The sequence below is a fragment of the Talaromyces rugulosus genome, chromosome II (assembly GCF_013368755.1).
Source record: "Talaromyces rugulosus chromosome II, complete sequence".
NCBI classification, from domain to species: Eukaryota; Fungi; Ascomycota; class Eurotiomycetes; order Eurotiales; family Trichocomaceae; genus Talaromyces; species Talaromyces rugulosus.
Genome location: NC_049562.1, coordinates 5,274,990 through 5,295,217, shown reverse-complemented (window position 1 = coordinate 5,295,217; position 20,228 = coordinate 5,274,990). Strand labels below are relative to the sequence as shown.

The following is a 20,228-nucleotide window of genomic DNA, read 5'->3' as shown; positions in this document are numbered from 1 at the left end:
TGGTATCTCTGTCTTCCTTGGCGCGCGACTCTCAACCCCCCGTGCTGTGTGGTCGCATCCCACTCAAGAAACAAGATTCCGCCTTCCTTTTTGTGTGTATTCTGTCCTGTCCCTATCTCTTGAAGAGCGCATCACCTGTTTCTTGTAAGTGGCTGTCAATTCCTGTCACATTGCTTCCTCCCGGTCTTGCACGCATCGCATGTGTTGTCGTTCCGATCAGCAAATCGCTAACAGGCTGGCCAGGAACAAATAGGGTGTAGAGGTACACGTGCCGAAACAAATTCTCGATTCTTTCTTCTCCTACCGAACCGAATTCCCGCAAGCACGAAAAAAATACACAATGGGAGGCTCCGTGTCCAAGCTGATGGGGAAGATCTTTGGATCTAAGGAAATGCGCATTCTGATGCTGGGTCTCGATGCTGCTGGAAAGACGAGTATGAATAATCACTCAATGGGTTGGAACCGAAGTGCACAGACAACAAGAGTGCTAACCATTGCGCGCTGCAGCTATTCTGTACAAGTTGAAGCTCAACCAGGATGTCACCACTATCCCTACCGTCGGCTTCAACGTCGAGAGCGTGACCTACAAGAACGTTAAATTCAATGTCTGGGACGTCGGTGGCCAGGACAAGATTCGTCCTCTGTGGAGACACTACTACTCTGGTATGCGCCAATGCGATGAGAGACTCATCAGTGGAGACTGCGACTGACACTGCACAGGCACCCAGGGACTCATCTTTGTTGTTGACTCCAACGACCGAAGTCGGATTAAGGAGGCTCAGTCCGAACTACACAAAATTATTAGCGACCGTGAGATGAAGGATGCTCTGCTGTTGGTGTTTGCCAACAAGCAGGATATTCCGGGCTGTAAGATGCCATTTTTATTGAAATTGTCTGTTCTGAACATTGTCTAACTGCTCCTCTAGGCATGCAACCCGAGGAAATCACCAGTGAGCTCAAGCTGAACTCGCTCTCGGACCGCCCATGGAACGTGTTGCCCAGTGTCGCCACCGACGGAAGGGGTATTTTCGAAGGATTGGTAAGTTATTTCAACATGAATGCAGAGGTCAAAGTACTAATTAACGCTAGGCTTGGCTGTCCAACAACGTCAAAACCGCTGCGCCCGCAAAATAAAGAAAAATCTCGCTTGGTGTCATGTCTAAGCGGCTAAGAACAAATGCCCGCATCGGATTTGTACAACATTCTCTTGGAATTTCTTGACAGATACTCATCACATAGCTTCACGACCACGCAGCATTCAAGATTTGTTTCCTATTAATTTTGCTCGTTTCTTTTTGCATGTCGCCTCTGGCTCTTGTGATATCCCTTCTGTATTTCTTTTTTTCTTTTTTTTTTTTTTTTTTTTTTTTAGCTCTCGCTCATATACTTTTAATATGTTCTCACGTCACCTCTGCTCCTTGAAACGTTTTGTACGAATTTTGTATAGAAAATGCGACTAATATTAGACGATCTATACTGTCCTTGCAAGTAGACTAAACAGTAACGTCATTTCGTTCTGGCTGTGGTGCCACCGGACGTGTCATCCAGCCATAACGGTGTCTGTGGCGCGGAAGTTAATTCCTGATATCTTATATTCAAAGAGCAAACCCCTCGTTGGTTGTGATAGCTACGCAAGTGGTGGTGGCACGTATTTGCCTCTTTCATCATGAATCTCTCAGCTACTATCAATTGATGGCGTCCGTTGTGGACAAATTTTCCGAAGACAAACTATAAAAGATGGCTCAAAAGTCGACGATCTCTACCCCAATCCTTGGTCCGTCTCATCGACTTATCTTATTTGACTTTGTCAATATTGGCAATACCAAAAACCTTCCCAGTACAAGACCAAGTCTTTATTATTATTTAAATCTTAATTCGATTATGCCTCAGTATAGGGTCAACGATCAAGTTCGTTACAAGCCTGTTGGCGGTACGTCAAATACTCAAATACTTTTACTTCATATCTAACCCCTTCAGGCCGCGAGAGCAACACATCCGAAACCGTTGGTGTCGTTCGACAGGTAATTACCGAACCAGGCAGTCTCACCGGCCGCCAAGTGCAAGCCTCCAACGACGATCCACGCTATGAGGTCGAAAACAGCAATACCGGCAAACGGACCGCGATCAAGGAATCCAACATCCTTTCCCCTGCCTAACTTCTCCAAGCCGCCGACGTCTGTTGTACATCACTTGGGTGGTGGACATTGCTCGTGGGCGACGTGGCTGCAGCCGGCGCGCGGCGAGGAAGAGACGTTTGAGCATGACTTGCGGGACCGGGTTTTGAGTATGGAGAATAACGAGTTGACCGCGTTGGAGACGGAGATGGGCGTGGTTTGTGTGGATAGTGAGTGTTGGATGGGAGTTGATGGATAAGACTATATATTGTATATATGAACATTCAATGTTGAATAGAGGGGTTCATAGAATACATTTATACGTGCTGTGAAGTACATATTAGTTCCGGTCAAATAACATCCCCACCTTCAAATATCTTAAGTTTCCGGGTTGAGAACCTTGAGGGCTAGGGGGGGCCACCAAGGTCCCGGTGACAAATGTATAAAGGCCTAAATGAATATCACTTCATATACAATTGCTATGTTATTTACATCAATCCATCATTGGTTCGTTGAGTCATGCCATCAATTTTCCCTTCCCAAAGCCGTTGTTGAAACCCGGCTCATACATATCTCCCCAAAACAAGATTCCAAAAGATCAAGGCTCATTCGGCCAGATATCGTTTGCAATGTCACGCACCAGTTTTAGCTTCTTGAACATGCCCTCGCGACTGATCGCGTTGCCACCATGGTGACTAGCGAATCCGCACTGGGGGCTGACGCCGCACTGCTTGAGGGCATCGGCGACAGAGATATTGTTGCCCGCGGCAATAAACTCGGCAGCCTGCTGGATACGCTTCTTCATCTCCTCCTTGTCCTCCATAGTATCGAACTTGGAAGTGACAACACCCAGAATAACATTCTTGCTCGTTGGCAGCTGCTTCAGGGGCTCGAAGCCGCCGGCCCGCTCGGTATCGTATTCCAGGTAGTACGTGTCCACGTTGAGCTTCTGGAACAGCTTCACGGCGATGCGGTCGTATCCACCTTCGGAAAAATGGCGCGATTTGTGAAAGTTTCCGCGGCAGAGATGCACGCCGACGTGCAGGTCGGCTGGGCGTGTCGCGAGGCAGTCGTTGTAGAGCTTGATGTACTTGTCGAGTAGCTCCTCGGTGGTCTGGCCCTTGTTCAGAGGATCGGCGTTCCAGCCTTCGATCATCTTCTCCGAGCAAAAGTCTTGTTTCTGTCAGTCTTGCTTGTCTACGCATGTGGAAAATATCAAATAAACGATGGAAGAGGATATTACTTACAGGCAAGGTTAGGATCGTCATATTGCACATTTCGGCACCCCGCCTCGTACAAGATGCGCAGTTCTTCCTGATACGCTTTGGCAATGTCGCCAAAGTACTCCTCGTCGGAGCTATAGACGTCCTTGGGGTATGCGACGCCTTCCTTGTACCGCAGATGGTACCAGTTGGGTGCCGCGAGGGTGATCTTCAGGTTCTTGACCTCTTCGGGCTTGACTAGACTGGCCAGCCATTTGAAATCGTTGACATACGTGCTGCCCTTGTGCTTGATCTTGCCTGTGCAGATGACTGTCTCGCCAGGCTCGACTTTTTCCTCGGTAAAGGCTGCAATGTCGGGCATGTACAGGCGGAACATGTCGATGTCTGGCTTTGCAACCCCCGAGAAGCCTTCGAGGCCGGGGAAGAAGGAGCCCCAAAACACTGTTTTCTGTTAGTCAACTGCCTGGCTGCGACAAGAGAGAGAAGGAATAAAACGTACTGTGTCTGCGGTACTCGCCGTCCGTGATACCACGGTATCCGAGCTCTTGCTGCTTAGCGACAATGTCCTTGATGTCCCGATCCTCAATCGGGACGAGGTCTTCTTTGGTGACTTTGCCCTCGACCAATTCATCGCGCTTCTGCACGAGAAGGTCTGTCCGGAGCAGAGAGCCTAAGTGCTCAGCACGGAAGGGAGGGTTCTGGTGACGAGCCATTCTGAAAAAACCACACACTTTTTTTTTTTAAATACACAACAGAAAAATCAAAGAACGGGTATCTTCTCTGAATAACCGCTGTGCGAGAGGACAAGTTTGAGAAAGAGGGAAAAGAGCAAACGGTCGGAAATACGGCGCTGCAATGAGGGGAGGGGCTCAACCGCTCGAAAGGTACAGCTCAGCTCTCAAGCGGAGAAGTCATGTCGAACCACAAGTCGAACCACAAAGGCATACGTAGTTTCTGCCATTCTGGTACTAGAAACTATGTTTCTTCAAATCACAGATCAGAGTATGGAGCCGGTGCAAGGATTTCCTGATCCACTAGCTCTGGGGGACCGGAAATCCCCCGCCAACGGCGGCAGCAGTTTTTGAGGGCTGTGATATAGTCCTCCCTCGGCGCAAGCGTAAAGCCGTCGACTATGCTATTGTTCAAATGTTATTGGATAACTGATATGCATTTGTTGGGGTGGTTGTGCAATGTTATTGGACGTTGAAGGTTGCTTGCATGTTGGTGAAAAACATTTGCGGATGTCGTTGCTGGTAGTTAGGGCTTTTGCCTCGAAACCCTATATTGTTTTCAGGTCTCTACAATATTAATTAACCCATTATTTGCAGCACCTCGACACTTTTGGCATATTTTCCCGGAGAATAGCTGCAACAAAGAGCTGGAATTTCGTAAAATGAATACGTACTGGTATTTTGTGCAGCTCCATAGCTCCACATCGCTCGGCATTGAGCACTGAGTCGTAACTGCCGCAGCTAATGCATCCATCTGCACGACATACTGAGCATAAAACTCCATACTCCGTAAAAAAAAGGCTAAAAATGGGCTTTACACGTATAAAAATACTTTGCTATGTTTTGTATGACTTACACTCAGCATAGCGAATAAAAAAGCTGGTCCATCTGTGCATTGGTGTATATTAGCAAATTGATAGAAAAAGCCCCACGCGATGTTTGTGGGGCCTTTTGTATACAACAAGCAACATGTATATCAGGTAACAGCCGGCAGTAAATAGAATTGGAGTTGTGTAATTTTTTAGTAGTTATCTTTATTTTTCAATACACCGATCTATCGAGGTTCTCATAACATATAACAGTCTCATTCAACTGATCAATGTGTACATCAATGTGTACATGTATCCATGTGGGGCTCATATAATATCGGTAGATTCATTCAACTCATTAACAAGCTAATCATTTACAATTCCGTGAACAGATAGATATGCCTTCATTAAACCCAAAAAAGAAACAACAGATGCAATGCACTTTTTACAATTTCGCAGCATTGCCCGGCGACGAAATCTCATTATACAGCAGCGAGGTCAAAAAGTCTGCGTAATCCTCGCCAGTGACTTGCGTGGCGAAATACCGGGCAGCCAGCTGGAATTTGTTTCCCTTGGGCGCCTTTTGCGACAGCGAGTCGGTCTGTTCTTGCAGCAGGCGCAGCGCGTATGCCTTGTCGATGCGTTTGCCCTCGGCTGTGACGACGTTGTGTCGCACCCATTGCCAGAGCTGGCTTCGCGACACTTCTGCCGTGGCGGCATCCTCCTATTTGTTGTTTTAGTAAGAAAGGAAAGAAAAATATTGTGTCATAGAGACTAACCATCAGGAAGTTGATCGGGATGCAGCCGACTCCGCGCAGCCACCCCTCCATATAGCCTAGGCCGATGTTGATGTTCTTTCGGATTCCGTCCTCGGTGATGGAGCCGGGAACATTGGTATTTAGCAGGTCGTTGGCGGTGACTTGCACTTCCTCGCGGCGGTTGAACAGCTGGTTCGGAGTAGGCATGTGCTTGTTGAAAACGTCCAGCGCAATGCTGGCAAGCGCCGGGTGGGCAACCCAGGTGCCGTCGTGTCCGGCGCGCACTTCGCGCAGCTTGTCCTTGCGGACATTCTCCATGGCAATGTCGTTGGCCTTTTGGTCGTCCTTGATCGGGATCTGTGCTGCCATTCCGCCCTGTTGAGGTTAGAACTTGCTCGTGTGAGAAAGAGAGAGATATATAGAAATACCATGGCGTGGACACCTCGACGGTGGCAAGTCTTAATGAGAAGACGGACATAGGCGTCCATGAATGGGACGGTCATGGTCACGGCAGAACGGTCTGGAAGAACAAAGTTGGGGTTCTGGCGGAACTTCTTGATAAAGGAAAAGATATAGTCCCAGCGGCCGCAGTTGAGACCAGAGCTGTGGTCACGGAGCTCATAGATGATCTCGTCCATTTCGAAGGCGGCGTTGATGGTCTCAATCAGAACAGTGGCACGGATGGTGCCTCGGGGAAGACCGATGTAGTCCTGGGCCAGGTTGAAGGCATCGTTCCACAGGCGAGCCTCGAGGTGTGACTCCATCTTGGGGAGGTAAAAGTACGGGCCAGTGCCGCGCTGGATCAGCTCGCGGGCATTGTGGAAGAAGTACAGACCAAAGTCAAACAGCGAGCCAGAGATGGGCTCGCCGTCGACGGTGAAATGCTTCTCCTCGAGGTGCCAGCCGCGAGCACGGGCGATCAGAGTGGGCAGGGTTCGGTCGCTGCGCAGCTTGTACTCTTTGCTGCCTTGTTTGAAGTCGACCTGGCGACGGATGGCGTCATACAGGTTGACTTGGCCGTTGATCATATTCTCCCATGTCGGGGCAGAGGAGTCTAGTTAGACTTGGTTAGCATAGCTTACCAAGCTTATTTACTTTCATTAGAACACACCTTCAAAGTCGGCCATGTAGGTGAACACGTCCGAGTTTAGCGCATTCACGACCATTTTGCGATCCGTTGGTCCGGTGATCTCGACACGGCGGTCGACGAGACCGGGAGCAGGGGGGGCACCCTTCCAGGCATCGTTCTCACGAATGTGCTTGGTCTCTGGCAGGAAATCAAGCAGTTGACCACGGTCAATCTCTGCCTGGCGGGTCTTTCTGCGCTCCAGCAGGGCTTTACGCGTGCCGTTGAAGCTGCGGTGCAGGAGAGCGAGAAAGGCCACGGCCTCCTTGGTGAGGATCTTGCGGTGGTCGTTGTTGACGTTGCCCAGGATGGACACGCCCTGGAGCTTTGATTCTAGGGTCGCCATTGTTTTCTTTCGGAGTCTGTGTGTGTATCAATATAGACAGACAAGAATGGATGCAAGGTGTTGGCGAGGGCAGTTCACACGGGATATATACAGCTACGTCAGCATAGCCGCGGTCCATGGGCTTCTTTGCTCTGGCCCGACAGCCGTGGCCAATCAAGCTCCTCTCGGCCGACAAGCTCTTGCCTCCGTTCCCCGCGTTGCTTTCTTTCTTTACTTTGATACACACTACCGATATCCATGATATGAATATGAATACGCTCTGTCTTTTTCTTGTTCATGGCACCAACACATCAATTGCACACATATCACTCGTTAAGCCCATTATTTGATCCCCAAAACAGATATTAATCAAACAAAAACCAAAGTACACAGTCCTGAAAAGAATAGCCGCGGCAAACTGGCTCTCGTTGACATCATTCCCCCCACCCGCGGGAAAGTCATGTGATTTCCCCCCCCCCCGGCTATCTCCGGCGCGGTCGGGCGAGTCCGGCGCGTTATCTCTGCAGATGGCATGTGAATTGTTTGTTTTATTAGTATTATTAGTAGTAAGTAGTATTAGCATATGATGTATTGATAGTATCATGCATGATGTGCTTTCCAGCCTTTCACATGCTTAAATACTGAGCAACGGGCACTAAATATTCGAGTGGGCCAATCAGAGACGCCAATTGATAACAGAGCATGTGAAGAATACTATGAATAGTACGAATAGTATGTATTGTTGCGCAGGGATATACAATGATACAGACATTACACCGTCTCGATATACCGTCTCACCTCCCTGCATCAAGTTAGCAAGCTTTATCCAAAGTTTTCAGAAGAAGAGGGAAAAAAAAAACTTACCAATCCGTCACAGCTTCCTGCCATAGAAGAACCTCATGCTCCCGCGTGCCGCTGTAGTGATCGACAAACTGGTCGCCAAAAACTTCACGCGCAATGCTCTCTGGCCGCTTGAAGATGTCGTTCGCTTCCTGCAGCGACTTGGCCAGTCGCGCCCCCTTATCGCCGGCTCCTCCCGTATCCTCGCCCTTGCCTAGGGGAGGAACCGGGATTTCGAGCTTCTTCTCAACGCCCCGCCATCCAGTCGCCAGAATAGCAGCCAGCACGTAATGCGGGTTCGTATCTGCTCCGGGCACCCGGACCTCAAATCGTGTCGCCTTGTCGCTGGCTGTCGGAGGCGCGATTAGTCGAATCGACGCGGCTCTATGTTCTAGACCCCACGATACTGTAACAGGGGCCCAGAAGTTCTCAACTAGTCGTTTATAAGAGTTGATCGTAGGCGCAAACAGGGGCATAATATCAGGGAGACCTTCCAGAAGACCGGCCAAGAAATGCCGCCCCATATCTGACAGATACTTGACTTCCGGGTAAGGCGGGGATGGATCCGGCGCATCTCGGACGAAGAGGTTTTTGCCCTCTTTAGACACAATCGACACATGCATATGCCCACTGTTTCCTGGTAGTCCTTCACGCGGCTTGGCCATAAAGGCTGGTGTGATGCCATGCTTGCTCCCAAGCGACTTGACAACGTATCTATTTATATCTTGAGTCAATCTGAGATCTTCCACAATTCGCAAGTCTAGAACACCCACTTGAATAGGCCGGCTCGGTCTGCCGTCTCCTTGATCTCGCCAAACTGTAAAGCCTTGAAAGATCGGTCAGGTCAATGTCTCCCCCAACGACGGAATTTCAAGCACCCACAGCCTCGAATACACCCGGTCCACTTTCTGTGTGCCATCCCTCGATATCGCATCGGAACTTTTCGCAAGCGTCGAAGATACCGTAGTAGTAGTCTTGGTTGTGTACGGGCCGCGTAATACTATATCCAAACATTCCTTCCGTCAACGGAGGCAGCGATTCGACAGGATTGTTTTTGAGAAACGACGCCGTGCCCGATGAGTTTCGCTCGCTGGAATCGGTTTGCGGGGCCCGGAACTGGTAGAATTCAAACTCGGCTACAATAGTTAGAGGGGAAATCGCCGTGTCAATTGCAAAAGAACAAACTCACCGCCAGCCATGGCTTGGTATCCCTCATTCTCGACCTTATCGACCGCCGATTTAAGCAGTCCGCGGGGGCAGGGAGAGATGGGCTGTCGCGTCTCCGGGTCGTAGAAGCTGACTAGGAAGAACGGGACGTTATCCTCCCAGGGAATGCGCCTGAAGCTTCCGAGATCAGGTATGGCAAGTAAATCCCGGTATCCATTTTCCTTGTTGCTGATCGCAAGCTCTTTGAAGTAGGTACGATCGTGCATATCCCAGCCGAAAATCACAGAGCAGAAGCCGAAGCCATCAGTCGCGATCGAGAGGAATTTCTTCTTCGACACGAGCTTGCCGCGCAAGATGCCGTCTGCGTCAACTCCGGCGAGCTTGACTTTGGTGTCGTGCTTGAGGACGTCGGCGACGTTGTCGCGTGTGACGATAATCTCGATAGCCTCGGACATTGCGGTCGCGTGAGCTTTTGGGGCAGTCAACCAGCAGATGCAGCAGATTCACAGATTTGACAATTCGCAAACTCGAGGTGAATCCAGAAACCGAGCCTGGCCCCAAGTTCCTTAGTGTGATAACGGCAACCCCTCTCAGGTCTTGTCAGTCAGCTCAGCTTATCGGGAAGCCGAGATAGGACGACGCAGCTTGTCCCCAAACAGAAAAGCCGCAAGCAGGGCAGCAGGGGTCGCGATAGAGCTAGTCAGACGAGCACCGTCGAAGCAGAGCAGACGATCTTTGAACGGAAACAATAATAACTTATGCAAAAGGAATGTTGTGCGACGTGGAATCCGGGCATTCGTAGGATTAGATAACAGAATCGGCCCGGCTCCACTGTTTGCTTGCTCCTGCCTCGTGCTCGTGCCCCGCCAGCCCACCACCACTCTTGCGTCTCTGCACTTTGTGTTCTTGAAAATAATTATACCTGCTGTGAACCGAGATACTCTCTCAATTGAGATCCTCCTTTTCCTCCAAAATTTGTAAGGCGATCCCATCTGGGCTGCTCTTATCAGCTGCAATCAGTTCCCTCCGACATCGCTAATCACCCCCGGATAGCTAGCTACAAGACAAACATGGCGACAGCTCCCAGAGGAAGACTACAGGGCAAGAATGCCATCGTGACGGGTGCTGCAGGGTAATACAGCCCGTTTCATTATATCCCACAACTGGCTAACCAGGGGCTAGTGGCATCGGCCTCGAAACGACCATTCTCTTCGCCCGAGAAGGCGCCTCTGTCCTCATGGCAGACATCTCCGAGCCGGCTCTCGCCAAGGCATTGGCAAAGGTGAAAGAAGTCGCACCCAACGCGTACCGTGTGGAGACGATCAAATGTGACGTCTCCAAAGAAGACGACGTCAAGGCCATGATTGAGTCCCAGGATGGCTGGGGTGGAACCGACGTGATCTTCAACAACGCCGGAATCATGCATGCCGACGATGCCGATGCCGTCGATACTCCCGAGAAGATCTGGGACCTGACTCACAATATCAACGTCAAGGGTGTGTGGTTCGGATCGAAGCATGCCGTTCTGAGTTTGCGACGACACAAGAAGACAAAGGGAAGCATCATCAATACCGCTAGTGTCGTTGCTCTCGTTGGAAGTGCTACCCCCCAGCTTGCATACACTGCCAGCAAGGGTGCTGTATTGGCTATGACCCGGGAATTGGCAATTGTGCATGCGCGCGAGGGTTTCCGATTCAACTCACTCTGCCCGGCTCCGTTGAAGTAGGTTCATCGTTGGCAACGACAGAAACAAAACACTAACAAAACTTACAGCACCCCTCTTCTCCAAGACTGGCTCGGTGACGACCAACCCAAGCGCCACCGCCGCGAAGTCCACTTCCCTACTGGTAGATTCGGCGAAGCTATCGAGCAGGCAAATGCAGTGGTGTTCTTGGCCAGTGACGAGGCCAGCTTTGTCAACGGCACAGACTTTGTCGTTGATGGAGGAATGACCAGGGTATGTTTATTGATTTTTTGCTTTTATATATATGCCAGTCACTTATACTCGTCTAGGCCTATGTTACCCCTGAAGGACCTGCCACAACTCCTCCACAGAACCTCGGCAAATAAATTATCTCTTATATATCAAATTAATTGCATCACGCTTCGTACCGTCCATGATTATTTGTGTGTTATCATATTAATCACAAAGTCTAAATTTTCCCTTATTATCTATAGATATGCCCATGCCGTCCCGCTCTATCAAGTAATACCCAAGCACGATCTCTAATCTAAATCGGAATCCCTAGTCTGGCTAAGTACTTTGCATTCCCCAGCTCTTTCCATTTCTGCCTATCGACCTCATCTCTGATACCAGGCATACCCAACATCCCAACAGTACTCGTACCAAACGGCCCATCGGCCGGCCCGACCGTAGTGCGCGGGATCAATGCAATCCATTCCTTGGTCATGGTCACATTATAATCCCCATCCGCACTACCACCGGCTTCAACATGTGCCTTGCGCGTCAACTCCAAGAGCCGCTGGTGCATGTCAATCACTTCTCGCGCCTTGGTTCCCGGCCGTATCCGCAAGACAAAATGTTTGAACGGGACACCGGGAATTCGGTCTGCCACCTCGGTTGAAGATGTAGCCTTTGCCGGCCATATCGAATCTGCCTTTCCGAAATACGGCTCTAGAGGCGGCACGGGAAATAGCTGCAGATGTTTATGGCCTTGCGAGGAGCCCCCGTTGACGCCACGGTTGTAGATAATCAGCGGCTCAAAGGTTTGGTACGCATTCACAAGGGCCCACGTGGCTGCAATGTCGTGCGAGTCCAAGTCATCAGACTGTAGAGCAAACTCTTTCGTGGGGAGAACAAGCATGGGCCGATACAGACAGAACTTGTTCAGCATCAGCCGGTGTTTCGGCCCAACGTTGTCGAGGACGATTTCATCTGGCTTGGGGTTGACAAAGGGGCCCTTGTGAGATACTGTTGTCGGACCTGTGCTACTCAAGGTTGCTGGGCTGGAGAGTGATGGTTTGGATGATGTGACGGGCGTGGATGCCCGAGGCGTAGTGGCCGGGGTGGGCGAGTGGCTGCGCCCTGGATCATCTGGTGCCAGAATCGGCTTTCCTTTTAGAATAGGCACGATGCGAAATTCAAACTGTGCTGGTTAATATTGACAGACATGAAACTCCCCGGGGGACATTTGCTCGGGCAGAGTAGCGGTGAAGCAGGTTCAAACACTCACCAAAAACCCATCGTCCACAAACACCTCGCCTGGCTCGGTCTGCTGGTCGTAGAAAATGCGTCCTTTGCTGACCATGTCATCGAATTGAGCATTGGCTCTTTCTTCCAGATCTGCTGGGAGGACAATATCCTCCACGTCTTGGACGGTTTCGCTAGCCATGGCAATCTGAGCGATGCAGGAACCGCTAGATCAGAGATATACGAAGCAGTTGAAGCTTCAGCAGGATTATATCTGCAACACTTGACCCACTGACAAGCAAAGTCGTCGTTGATGAAAATTCGCGGTAAGAATAAAGTCTGGAATAAAGCCAGAGCAAACGCGGATCGACACAAAAGGGTCCTTTTAAGTTGGCCCCACTCTGGGTGGGCCTGTACGATCTTGCCCTAATTTGGTCCTGTACAACAAAACCGATATTTAATATTCCTGATTATGCAAACTACTAACGGTTGACTACATTCTAGTTTTCCCGAAATGGCCATCTACGCATAAATGGCCTTGAACTTTTCATCAAACCTGCTCGCGAGCATCGTGAAAGCCCGGAGAACATTAACTAAAGACTCATCCCGGTGTTTCTCAGAGTCAAGACCACCTCCCTCGCTGTTGTCATCCGCTCCAACTTCTTCCTCTTTGTTTCCGTCCTGGCTATCATCGCTAGTATCGTCCTCCCAGCTGTCGACTATCTTGGATTTTGGCTTCTTCGCGGTAGCGGGCAAGCCACCTCCTTTTGGCGTTTCTGGAACTTTCTGAGTTGTAATTTCTTGGTCTTCAGTCACCAACGCAGCATCTTCAACAGCCTGTTGATAAGTCTCTTCTCCACCTTGCGCAAAATCCATGTCAACACCCTCTGAGGAAGCCCCCAAAAGGTCCTCAATACTCTTGACAATTGCTGACAGAATTATCGAAAAATCATGGAGATGAAACCAAAGATCCGACCTTCTGACTCTGTTTGCATCAATCAATTCTTTCTGATTTCCATGGCGGTAAAAGTCGTACAAATACGCGTTGAGAAAAGTGCCATTCTGCTCCTGGAAATCACCGACGTAGGGAACCACGGCCTTTTCTAACCAAACTCCACTGCGCACCATGTCGCATAGCTCAGATATGCTTTTCCATTGGCCGTCGTGATGGCCAGAGAGGGCAACAAATGCAGAGTTTACTCGTACAGGAGAATTCATAGGCAAGCCAGGGCTCACCTCTTGCGCGGACTGATTTCCACCGCATTTCAAGTGACTGAGCGGAAGCACAGAGTCTTCTGTTTTCACGTGCTGGTCAACAAATGTCGACACGTACCCGGCGTAGATCTGAAGCGTTTTTCTATTATGTTCCTGAAGTATCCCCCGAGCATGACCAGGCAAGGGAGGTAACACAACGAGAGAGGATGATTTCTTGTAGGCGCTCTTGTGGGCTTCGAGCACGGACTGAGCAAGAGGGAAACGTCCAAAAAGGTGAGACATAACCAACATCATCTCAACAAGAGTATCGTCTGGTTCATCTTTTATGCCCTTGCAAAGCGAGTGGAAATATCCGTTGCTAAACAACGCATGGAATGCAAAACTCGAGTTTTCCGTATAATGAAGACGAGCAACGGCACCGGCAAGATCCAATGGGGTTCCCTTTGCATCTAAGAGGTTATTGCGACGCAGATATTCAATAGAGAACCGTAGATGATGAAGGATGGTGTGTCTTGCCTCTTCTCCGCCGAGACATATTCTGGATGATGAAAGCAATGATTTGACGGCATTCTTTGCGTATGCACTCTGGCCGGAATTGGAAAGCAGTATCATAAGCCTCAGTACTAAGCTTGTCGTAATGGGGAAGTGCCCATTCAGATCTGGCAGTCGGGAGCTCAGCAACCGACACAACTTTCCACGAGGGACTCCTTGAAAAACCACGTTCCCCAAAACGTCAAAACCACGCCGCCCAGCTCTACCGGCGGCCTGGCGGAAGCTCAGAGCAGTCAAGTAGATAGAATCACCCGAGAACACGACGGTTTTGCATGGCATGTTGATACCAAGAGCGAGAGTTCCAGTGGCGACGACAACACTCAAGTAGCCTTTTCTGAACAGAATCTCACACACCTGGCGGTACTTTCTGTTGGTACCAGCATGGTGAATCCCGATTCCCCGCTTCAAAGCATCAATAAATTTTTGAGGAACCCCCCGATCTGTCAGCTCTTCAGCGTATTCCCGAAACTCGTCATGGGTAAGTTTCTTAAAATTCGCAAAATGAAACCTATCCGCAAGAACTTCAGGGTCGAAAGATTCATAGACACTTGTCTCCGACGATGCGGCGTCACGAATTTGCTCGTCTTTGGTCATTCCATCTTTAGGAGCACCTCGCTTAGTGGCTTTTGATTCTTTCTTGAATCGTTTCTCTTTGGATTTCTTCCACTCTTCCCAGCCCTCTATCTTCGCCTTCCACGCTTTGGAGCTTGATTTCCAAGCCGCCTCTGCTTCTTCTAGCTGCTTCAAAAGACACACCGCGATTTTCTCACACGCTCCGCGGTCGTAATTAAACAGTATCGCGGGGAGTGCACCTTGGTCGTGCAGCGAACAGAGCAGAGGCAGCGTGGTATTAAGCAGATTGTCTTCATCAACTTCATATGGCTCGACCAAATTTTCTTCTCCATGCATGGAAACCTGCATTGGTGTGCGTTTCGCCTTCTCGTTGGGCTTTTCCAGCTCCTCCAGTAACTCAACAAAAGGAGACTTCTGATCATCCATCCAGATTTTCAAAACCTCCTTTAGCTTTTGCTGCCACTCTATAACGTCGACTTTGCGGATAGTAGAAGACTTCGGAGGAGCAAGGGACTCGGAAACAGGGAACTCCGGTGTCTGATGCTGTTTCATCGCCTTCCAAAGCGATAGACAATCGCGAGGCTCGAGGCTCAAGTCATCAGGTATTCCCCTCGAGCGATCCAAGAGGCTAATGACCGGATGGACGAAAGACATGTCAGGGCAGTTGTCCAGACCCAACGGCTTCAGTTGGGCAAATGCAGGTGCAAGTCCATTAAAAGAGAATCTCTCAGGCGGGCAGTAGACAAATTTTCTCAAATCAGAGTATCTGTGTGGGTGCTTGATCATTGACAATTCGTGTTCATTTGCCTTCTGCGCAAAGCTAAGCCAATCCTCGAACTTTTCTGGGTTTCCCACGGTTGCAGAGAGTGCAATGATTGGGCATGGCGCAAGAAGAAGTAGCTGCTCCCAAACAACGCCCTCTTCTGACTGTCCGATGCAGTGGACCTCATCAAAGATGATACGTTTGACCCTCGGGGACCATGTCTTTGCATTCAAAGGGTCCAATAGCATGATCTGTAGTAGCTGTGGCACCGTGACCAGAATCTGCGCGCTCGTCGGATTATTGATGCGGTAGTCTCTAGTGTAGATAGACCAAACAGATTTGCCGCCGTATTTGAAAGTTTTTGAAAAACGGGCCTGAATCTCAGCGGCGATTTGGTTCACTAATGGTTTTGTAGGAGCAACATAAACAATGACCCCGTCGTCGTCGGCCTGAAGAATTTGTTTCATGGCGTAAAACCTGCCATTGTCAGTAAATTCCTTCAGATTCCGGCATAATGTTGATAGACTTACGATATAAAGGTTTTTCCAGCACTTGTTGGGGCAACCACAAAAAGACTTTTTTTGGCGTCAATCTGATCGAGCACTTTGCGCTGCCATTCGTCTGGCTGGAAATCAACAACCCGGGGGTCTTGAGCTGAGGCCATGCTGCGGTCCATGTAGGGTCCGGCATGCATAAGTACAAATTCGTGAGTTGTCATGTCAATACGCAGGTCCAAAAGTCCCATGTCGACAAATTCAAACGATAGCTTTCTGGTCTCGTGTCCTCGTAATGAGATTTGCGGTAGCTTAAGTGCCTCAATAACACGGTTTATGCAAATTGACATTTCTGTCGTGACATTTGCTTGGATCTTAACGAGCTCAGTGACAGTCTTCCAGATGAGCGTAGCAATGTGCATCGATTCGGCCTTTTTCTGCTCTTTGCAACATTTTATCCAGATTTGTACCAGGTTGTGAACCATGTAAACCATCAACTCTGGTTCCTGCACCGACCGCTTTTCATTTGAGAGGGACATTAGGTACAGTTTTATCTTTTCGTACCGACTTTCGAAACTGGGGTCAAGCTGGAACTCTGTAATCTTGTCTTTCAAAGCTCGTGTAGAAGACTGTGTCTTCTGTGCTTGTTTATCCGCAAGCGATGCAGTGGCCATAGAAACCACACGGTGTTTTCCAGAGCTCTTTTCCTTTTGTGCCTTTTGTGCCTTTTTTGAACTGGCTGTACTGACATGGATGGTGTCAGGGTGAAGCTCTCCGCCTGTCGTATTGGTCAAACTGGCGGCGTACCGATGCATATCTGTCAGAAAATACTGGTTCCGTTTCTGCAATCTGACTTTGATGTATTCTGGTATAGGCTCTCGGATTTTCCAGCGGTTCTCACGCTTGTTGGTGTTCCAGTATTTAAGTTCCGTGAACACCACGGATTGATTTGGTGGTACCTCTACCTCCCTATAGTCAATATCCAGGCTTATGGGTTCCAAATGTGGGTCAAACACGGGATGTTTAAAAGGCAGGACTGTCGAGTTGACCGAGACTAGTGGTTTGGCTGAATCGTGAGGATCGCGTGGCAGTACTTTGCTTGGTGTGACTGGCTTAAGTGACCCCTTGTCCGGTAGGTCGATATTCACGACTTCGCGGACAATGGAAAGAAGCCCATAAAACTCCTTTTTGACTGAAGGATGTAAGGTATGCCAAAAGTCTGGGTTTTGGATCTGTCGAAGAACATGATGAAACAACCTCCCATCGATGCAATCACCAAGATCGCACAGTCCTTTGCTTTGCTCCATGATTCCTTGCCAGGGTGAAGATTTCAGAATCGAGTACAGACTCCGAAAGTATTTGCAGAGAAAATCGTTTGCGCCTTTATCTTCTGGCATATCGGTAGCCCGGTCAGAGAGGCGGAATTTGCGAAGAAGAATACAGTGAAGCAGCATTGCTCGAGCTTCGGGGATGCATGATTCACCCACAGCGCCGGCATGAAACATGTAGCTAATCGTCGAGACAGTAAGAAGTTCACTATGAGTGAGGGGTTCTGATACGGGTACATGTGCAAATATATTTGCAATGCTCTCATTGTCAACAACACACTCTTCGGCTGCTGGTTGAGCATCATCCGCCGAAACAAGTTTCGCATCTAGCGCTGATCCTTCTAGGATCATAGCCATCACCTTCTAAAATTAGCCGCTATAATTAAAATTTTGCAGTGCAAATACACACCTTTGTATCCCGAAACTCTAGATTGCTGATCAAGGCGATGTTGTAAGTTTTCTGCATGAACCAATTCATCATCTTCCGGAGGCTGGTCTTGACAGGCGACGATTTAGAGAGCCCAAGAGTCGCACCGTCATGACACATGACAAAATATGGTCTCACAGAGGACAAATAGTCATCGAATTCTGGCGAGCGGTATGAGTTGAATACATGCACGTTCAAACCCTCGTGAGAGGATGATTCATCGTTCAGGTTCTGCTGCAGATGCTCTATCAAGAGCCGCCTGGCACATAGATATCGAAATCGACGTTCTTCAGGACACGCATGAGGGATCACACAATCAGCCTGGGTGTCGAAAAACACGACGTGGAAACTGCATTTTCGCTGGTAAAGCCCATGCAAGAATTTCTCGACGAGATAAGCGGCATGGAGCAGCTGGAAGCCCGGCCAAAAATCAAGCTGGCTGTTTGAAAACACGTCCAGCAAGATGGAGTCACCATCGATGATGAAAAGCTCGTTTCCTGCATAGTCGCCGACTAGGTCGACTGTGCGGGTGAGTAAGTCTTTGTACCTGTGTTGCTGTCAGACCTTATAGAAACAGAGAAAGCAAAACATAACCATACCAATCCTTGAGTTTCAAAGCCATGATTCTTGTCGAAGCTAGACGGTCGGATTTTCAAAGTTGTAAATTGGTAGAAGGAAAGCAGAAGAGAGAGTTGGGAGGGAAGAGGGGAGAAATGAAGAACAAACGGGCGGCCGCACCGCCGCCCCCGCCTCCGTTTGGACAGGGCAACTTGTACCCAATCCGGACGTGTCATAATAGCCATTCAATTTTCTGCTATGTCATATTCTTGACATTTGCTGGCAATATTTACACGTTATCTACACCAGGTATAAGATTTCACTGGGTGCCTCATTCCGGTAACATCATCCGGGGAATCTATGCAGTCATTTTTGAGGAAGCCAAGCTCCTAATACCTACTGGAAACCTTGGAAAAAACACATAGTTTATCTATCAGGCTCTCTTCTTGTCTCCTACTCTTTTAGAGAGGGAAGTTTGCATGTATCACATTTAACACTCACATACACTTCATATTTCCAAAAGCGGAAGTAATAAAAAAGAGTCAACACAAGCCGGAAACATGATTCTTTTGCCTTTTTATCACAGTAATCCTGCTGATTCTCTGCCAAATGTGAGAACAAACAATTGCTCATAGCCCCATCCTTCACTCCTCCCTCACTCCTTCACGCCGAGACTGTTTACTCACACAAATCGCCGTGGAAACATTAGGGCAAGCCAGCCACGCACACAAACAAGTGAAAAAATTTTCTTTCAAACAAAGATCTTCTTCCTCTTCCCTTTTTGTTTCTGCCTGCAGTCTCACAACAGGCCAAACCTCTGTGTTGTTGGCATAGTTCACTGTTCACTGCTTCACACATACATTATTGTCAAAGAGGCACAACTATTATCACTCATACTCCCTTCACTATGTCTCAAGTAAGTTCACAAGCCTCTGATTAATAAGATTCTCACTAACCACAGTCTTGAGCTCAATGATCAGGCCAGTGAGGACCTGTCCACTCAGGCGCTAGATGCGTTTAACCGTCCGTCTATCTCTATCGGATCTGGCGAAGAGGCATTCGAGCCATGCCTTGAATCTACCACTCCGCCGGAGGCCATCCCAACTGAAAGTTTGTCTCACTCTCAACCCATATTAACCACCAGCAAGGCCCTTACTGACCCCTCGGTAGACAATGCCTTGGACGAAAATCACAACGTTGCGGGCCCCCCAGTCGACGATAACGAAGCACCGCCCCCCTACCCCATTGAGTGGAAGCATGGAATCGCTCCTCATGACACTGGTGAGGGACCTTCTCGTTCCGCCAACGCTCCTGAGGTGTCAAAGTGGTCTTCTTCGTCCGGGAGCACCGCCGCCGAACCTGCGCCCTCCTTGTCCCCAGATGACAGAGCAGCATTGGTCGAGGCCCTTGCATTGACCCCGACCGTATCTGCGCCTGTTGTTACCGAGCCAATTCCTGAGTGTGGTCCGGCGACAAACGCGAACGCCATAAACAAGACACGGCGTGGGCCGCGCTCCGAGTTCGCTCGGGTTCGAGCCAGATACTTCTGGCGACGGACAAAGGCCCTAAAAAGGCGCGCCGCTACCTTTCTAAGTGATTTGGCCTTTTATGGAATTTTCAATCACCCAGCCCGTGACCCTCTCACGATCAATGCTGAAGTGATAGATGGAATATCTATCACGGAATCCGAACTCAGAGAACTCCGAGCCTACGAGCAGCGTGTCGAGACAACCTGCACAAGCCCTCGCCCTTCTTCGCCGATCCTTGTGCCTAACGCCCCTGAAGGCCCTCACCCCGATGAAGAAGAACAGACCGCTCCCCAAGGCGGAAGAAAGTACCGGGTGCGTGTGGCGACCGGGACCAAAAGGTTTGTCACCAAGGCCCTAAAGGCCATCAAGTCTATGGGAAGAAAGAGAGGTTGATTAGTTTGGTTCATGCAATGAGAGTGTTGCGTTACGATGATTAGAAGGAAGTTGGCGTTGGAAACGAGTTTAGGAACGCTCACTTGCAGGTGAGCAATGATACCAGTGGAGTCTTTAGTTTGTTCGTTTTTTTTTAGTTTAGTTTAGGTCAA

The 20,228-nt window shown here is 49.3% G+C and overlaps 7 protein-coding genes across 7 annotated transcripts; 3 read left to right on the top strand and 4 right to left on the bottom strand.

The window, feature by feature from the left end:
* Positions 1–340: 340 nt before the first annotated feature.
* TRUGW13939_04299 (uncharacterized protein) lies at positions 341–2,156 on the top strand (the record flags this gene model as incomplete). Its single annotated transcript, XM_035487476.1, has 6 exons — positions 341–434; positions 508–663; positions 721–867; positions 927–1,072; positions 1,738–1,930; positions 1,978–2,156. 6 exons carry the CDS (start codon positions 341–343, stop codon positions 2,154–2,156), a joined length of 915 nt encoding a protein of 304 aa, XP_035343369.1.
* A 556-nt stretch (positions 2,157–2,712) lies between these two features.
* Positions 2,713–4,050, bottom strand: TRUGW13939_04298 (uncharacterized protein; the record flags this gene model as incomplete). Its single annotated transcript, XM_035487475.1, has 3 exons — positions 2,713–3,287; positions 3,362–3,778; positions 3,837–4,050. 3 exons carry the CDS (start codon positions 4,048–4,050, stop codon positions 2,713–2,715), a joined length of 1,206 nt encoding a protein of 401 aa, XP_035343368.1.
* A 1,272-nt stretch (positions 4,051–5,322) lies between these two features.
* TRUGW13939_04297 (uncharacterized protein) lies at positions 5,323–7,107 on the bottom strand (the record flags this gene model as incomplete). Its single annotated transcript, XM_035487474.1, has 4 exons — positions 5,323–5,601; positions 5,657–6,010; positions 6,064–6,689; positions 6,747–7,107. 4 exons carry the CDS (start codon positions 7,105–7,107, stop codon positions 5,323–5,325), a joined length of 1,620 nt encoding a protein of 539 aa, XP_035343367.1.
* Positions 7,108–7,857: 750 nt separating this feature from the next.
* TRUGW13939_04296 (uncharacterized protein) lies at positions 7,858–9,548 on the bottom strand (the record flags this gene model as incomplete). Its single annotated transcript, XM_035487473.1, has 5 exons — positions 7,858–7,888; positions 7,951–8,640; positions 8,700–8,752; positions 8,809–9,062; positions 9,116–9,548. 5 exons carry the CDS (start codon positions 9,546–9,548, stop codon positions 7,858–7,860), a joined length of 1,461 nt encoding a protein of 486 aa, XP_035343366.1.
* A 615-nt stretch (positions 9,549–10,163) lies between these two features.
* Positions 10,164–11,163, top strand: TRUGW13939_04295 (uncharacterized protein; the record flags this gene model as incomplete). Its single annotated transcript, XM_035487472.1, has 4 exons — positions 10,164–10,225; positions 10,276–10,815; positions 10,867–11,050; positions 11,107–11,163. 4 exons carry the CDS (start codon positions 10,164–10,166, stop codon positions 11,161–11,163), a joined length of 843 nt encoding a protein of 280 aa, XP_035343365.1.
* A 161-nt stretch (positions 11,164–11,324) lies between these two features.
* On the bottom strand, positions 11,325–18,218 carry TRUGW13939_04294 (uncharacterized protein; the record flags this gene model as incomplete). The annotated part of the gene is made up of 6 exons (XM_035487471.1): positions 11,325–12,200; positions 12,288–12,471; positions 12,801–15,824; positions 15,878–17,529; positions 17,579–18,143; positions 18,196–18,218. 6 exons carry the CDS (start codon positions 18,216–18,218, stop codon positions 11,325–11,327), a joined length of 6,324 nt encoding a protein of 2,107 aa, XP_035343364.1.
* An 843-nt stretch (positions 18,219–19,061) lies between these two features.
* TRUGW13939_04293 (uncharacterized protein) lies at positions 19,062–20,076 on the top strand (the record flags this gene model as incomplete). Its single annotated transcript, XM_035487470.1, has 2 exons — positions 19,062–19,070; positions 19,135–20,076. 2 exons carry the CDS (start codon positions 19,062–19,064, stop codon positions 20,074–20,076), a joined length of 951 nt encoding a protein of 316 aa, XP_035343363.1.
* Between the last annotated feature and the right edge of the window lie 152 nt (positions 20,077–20,228).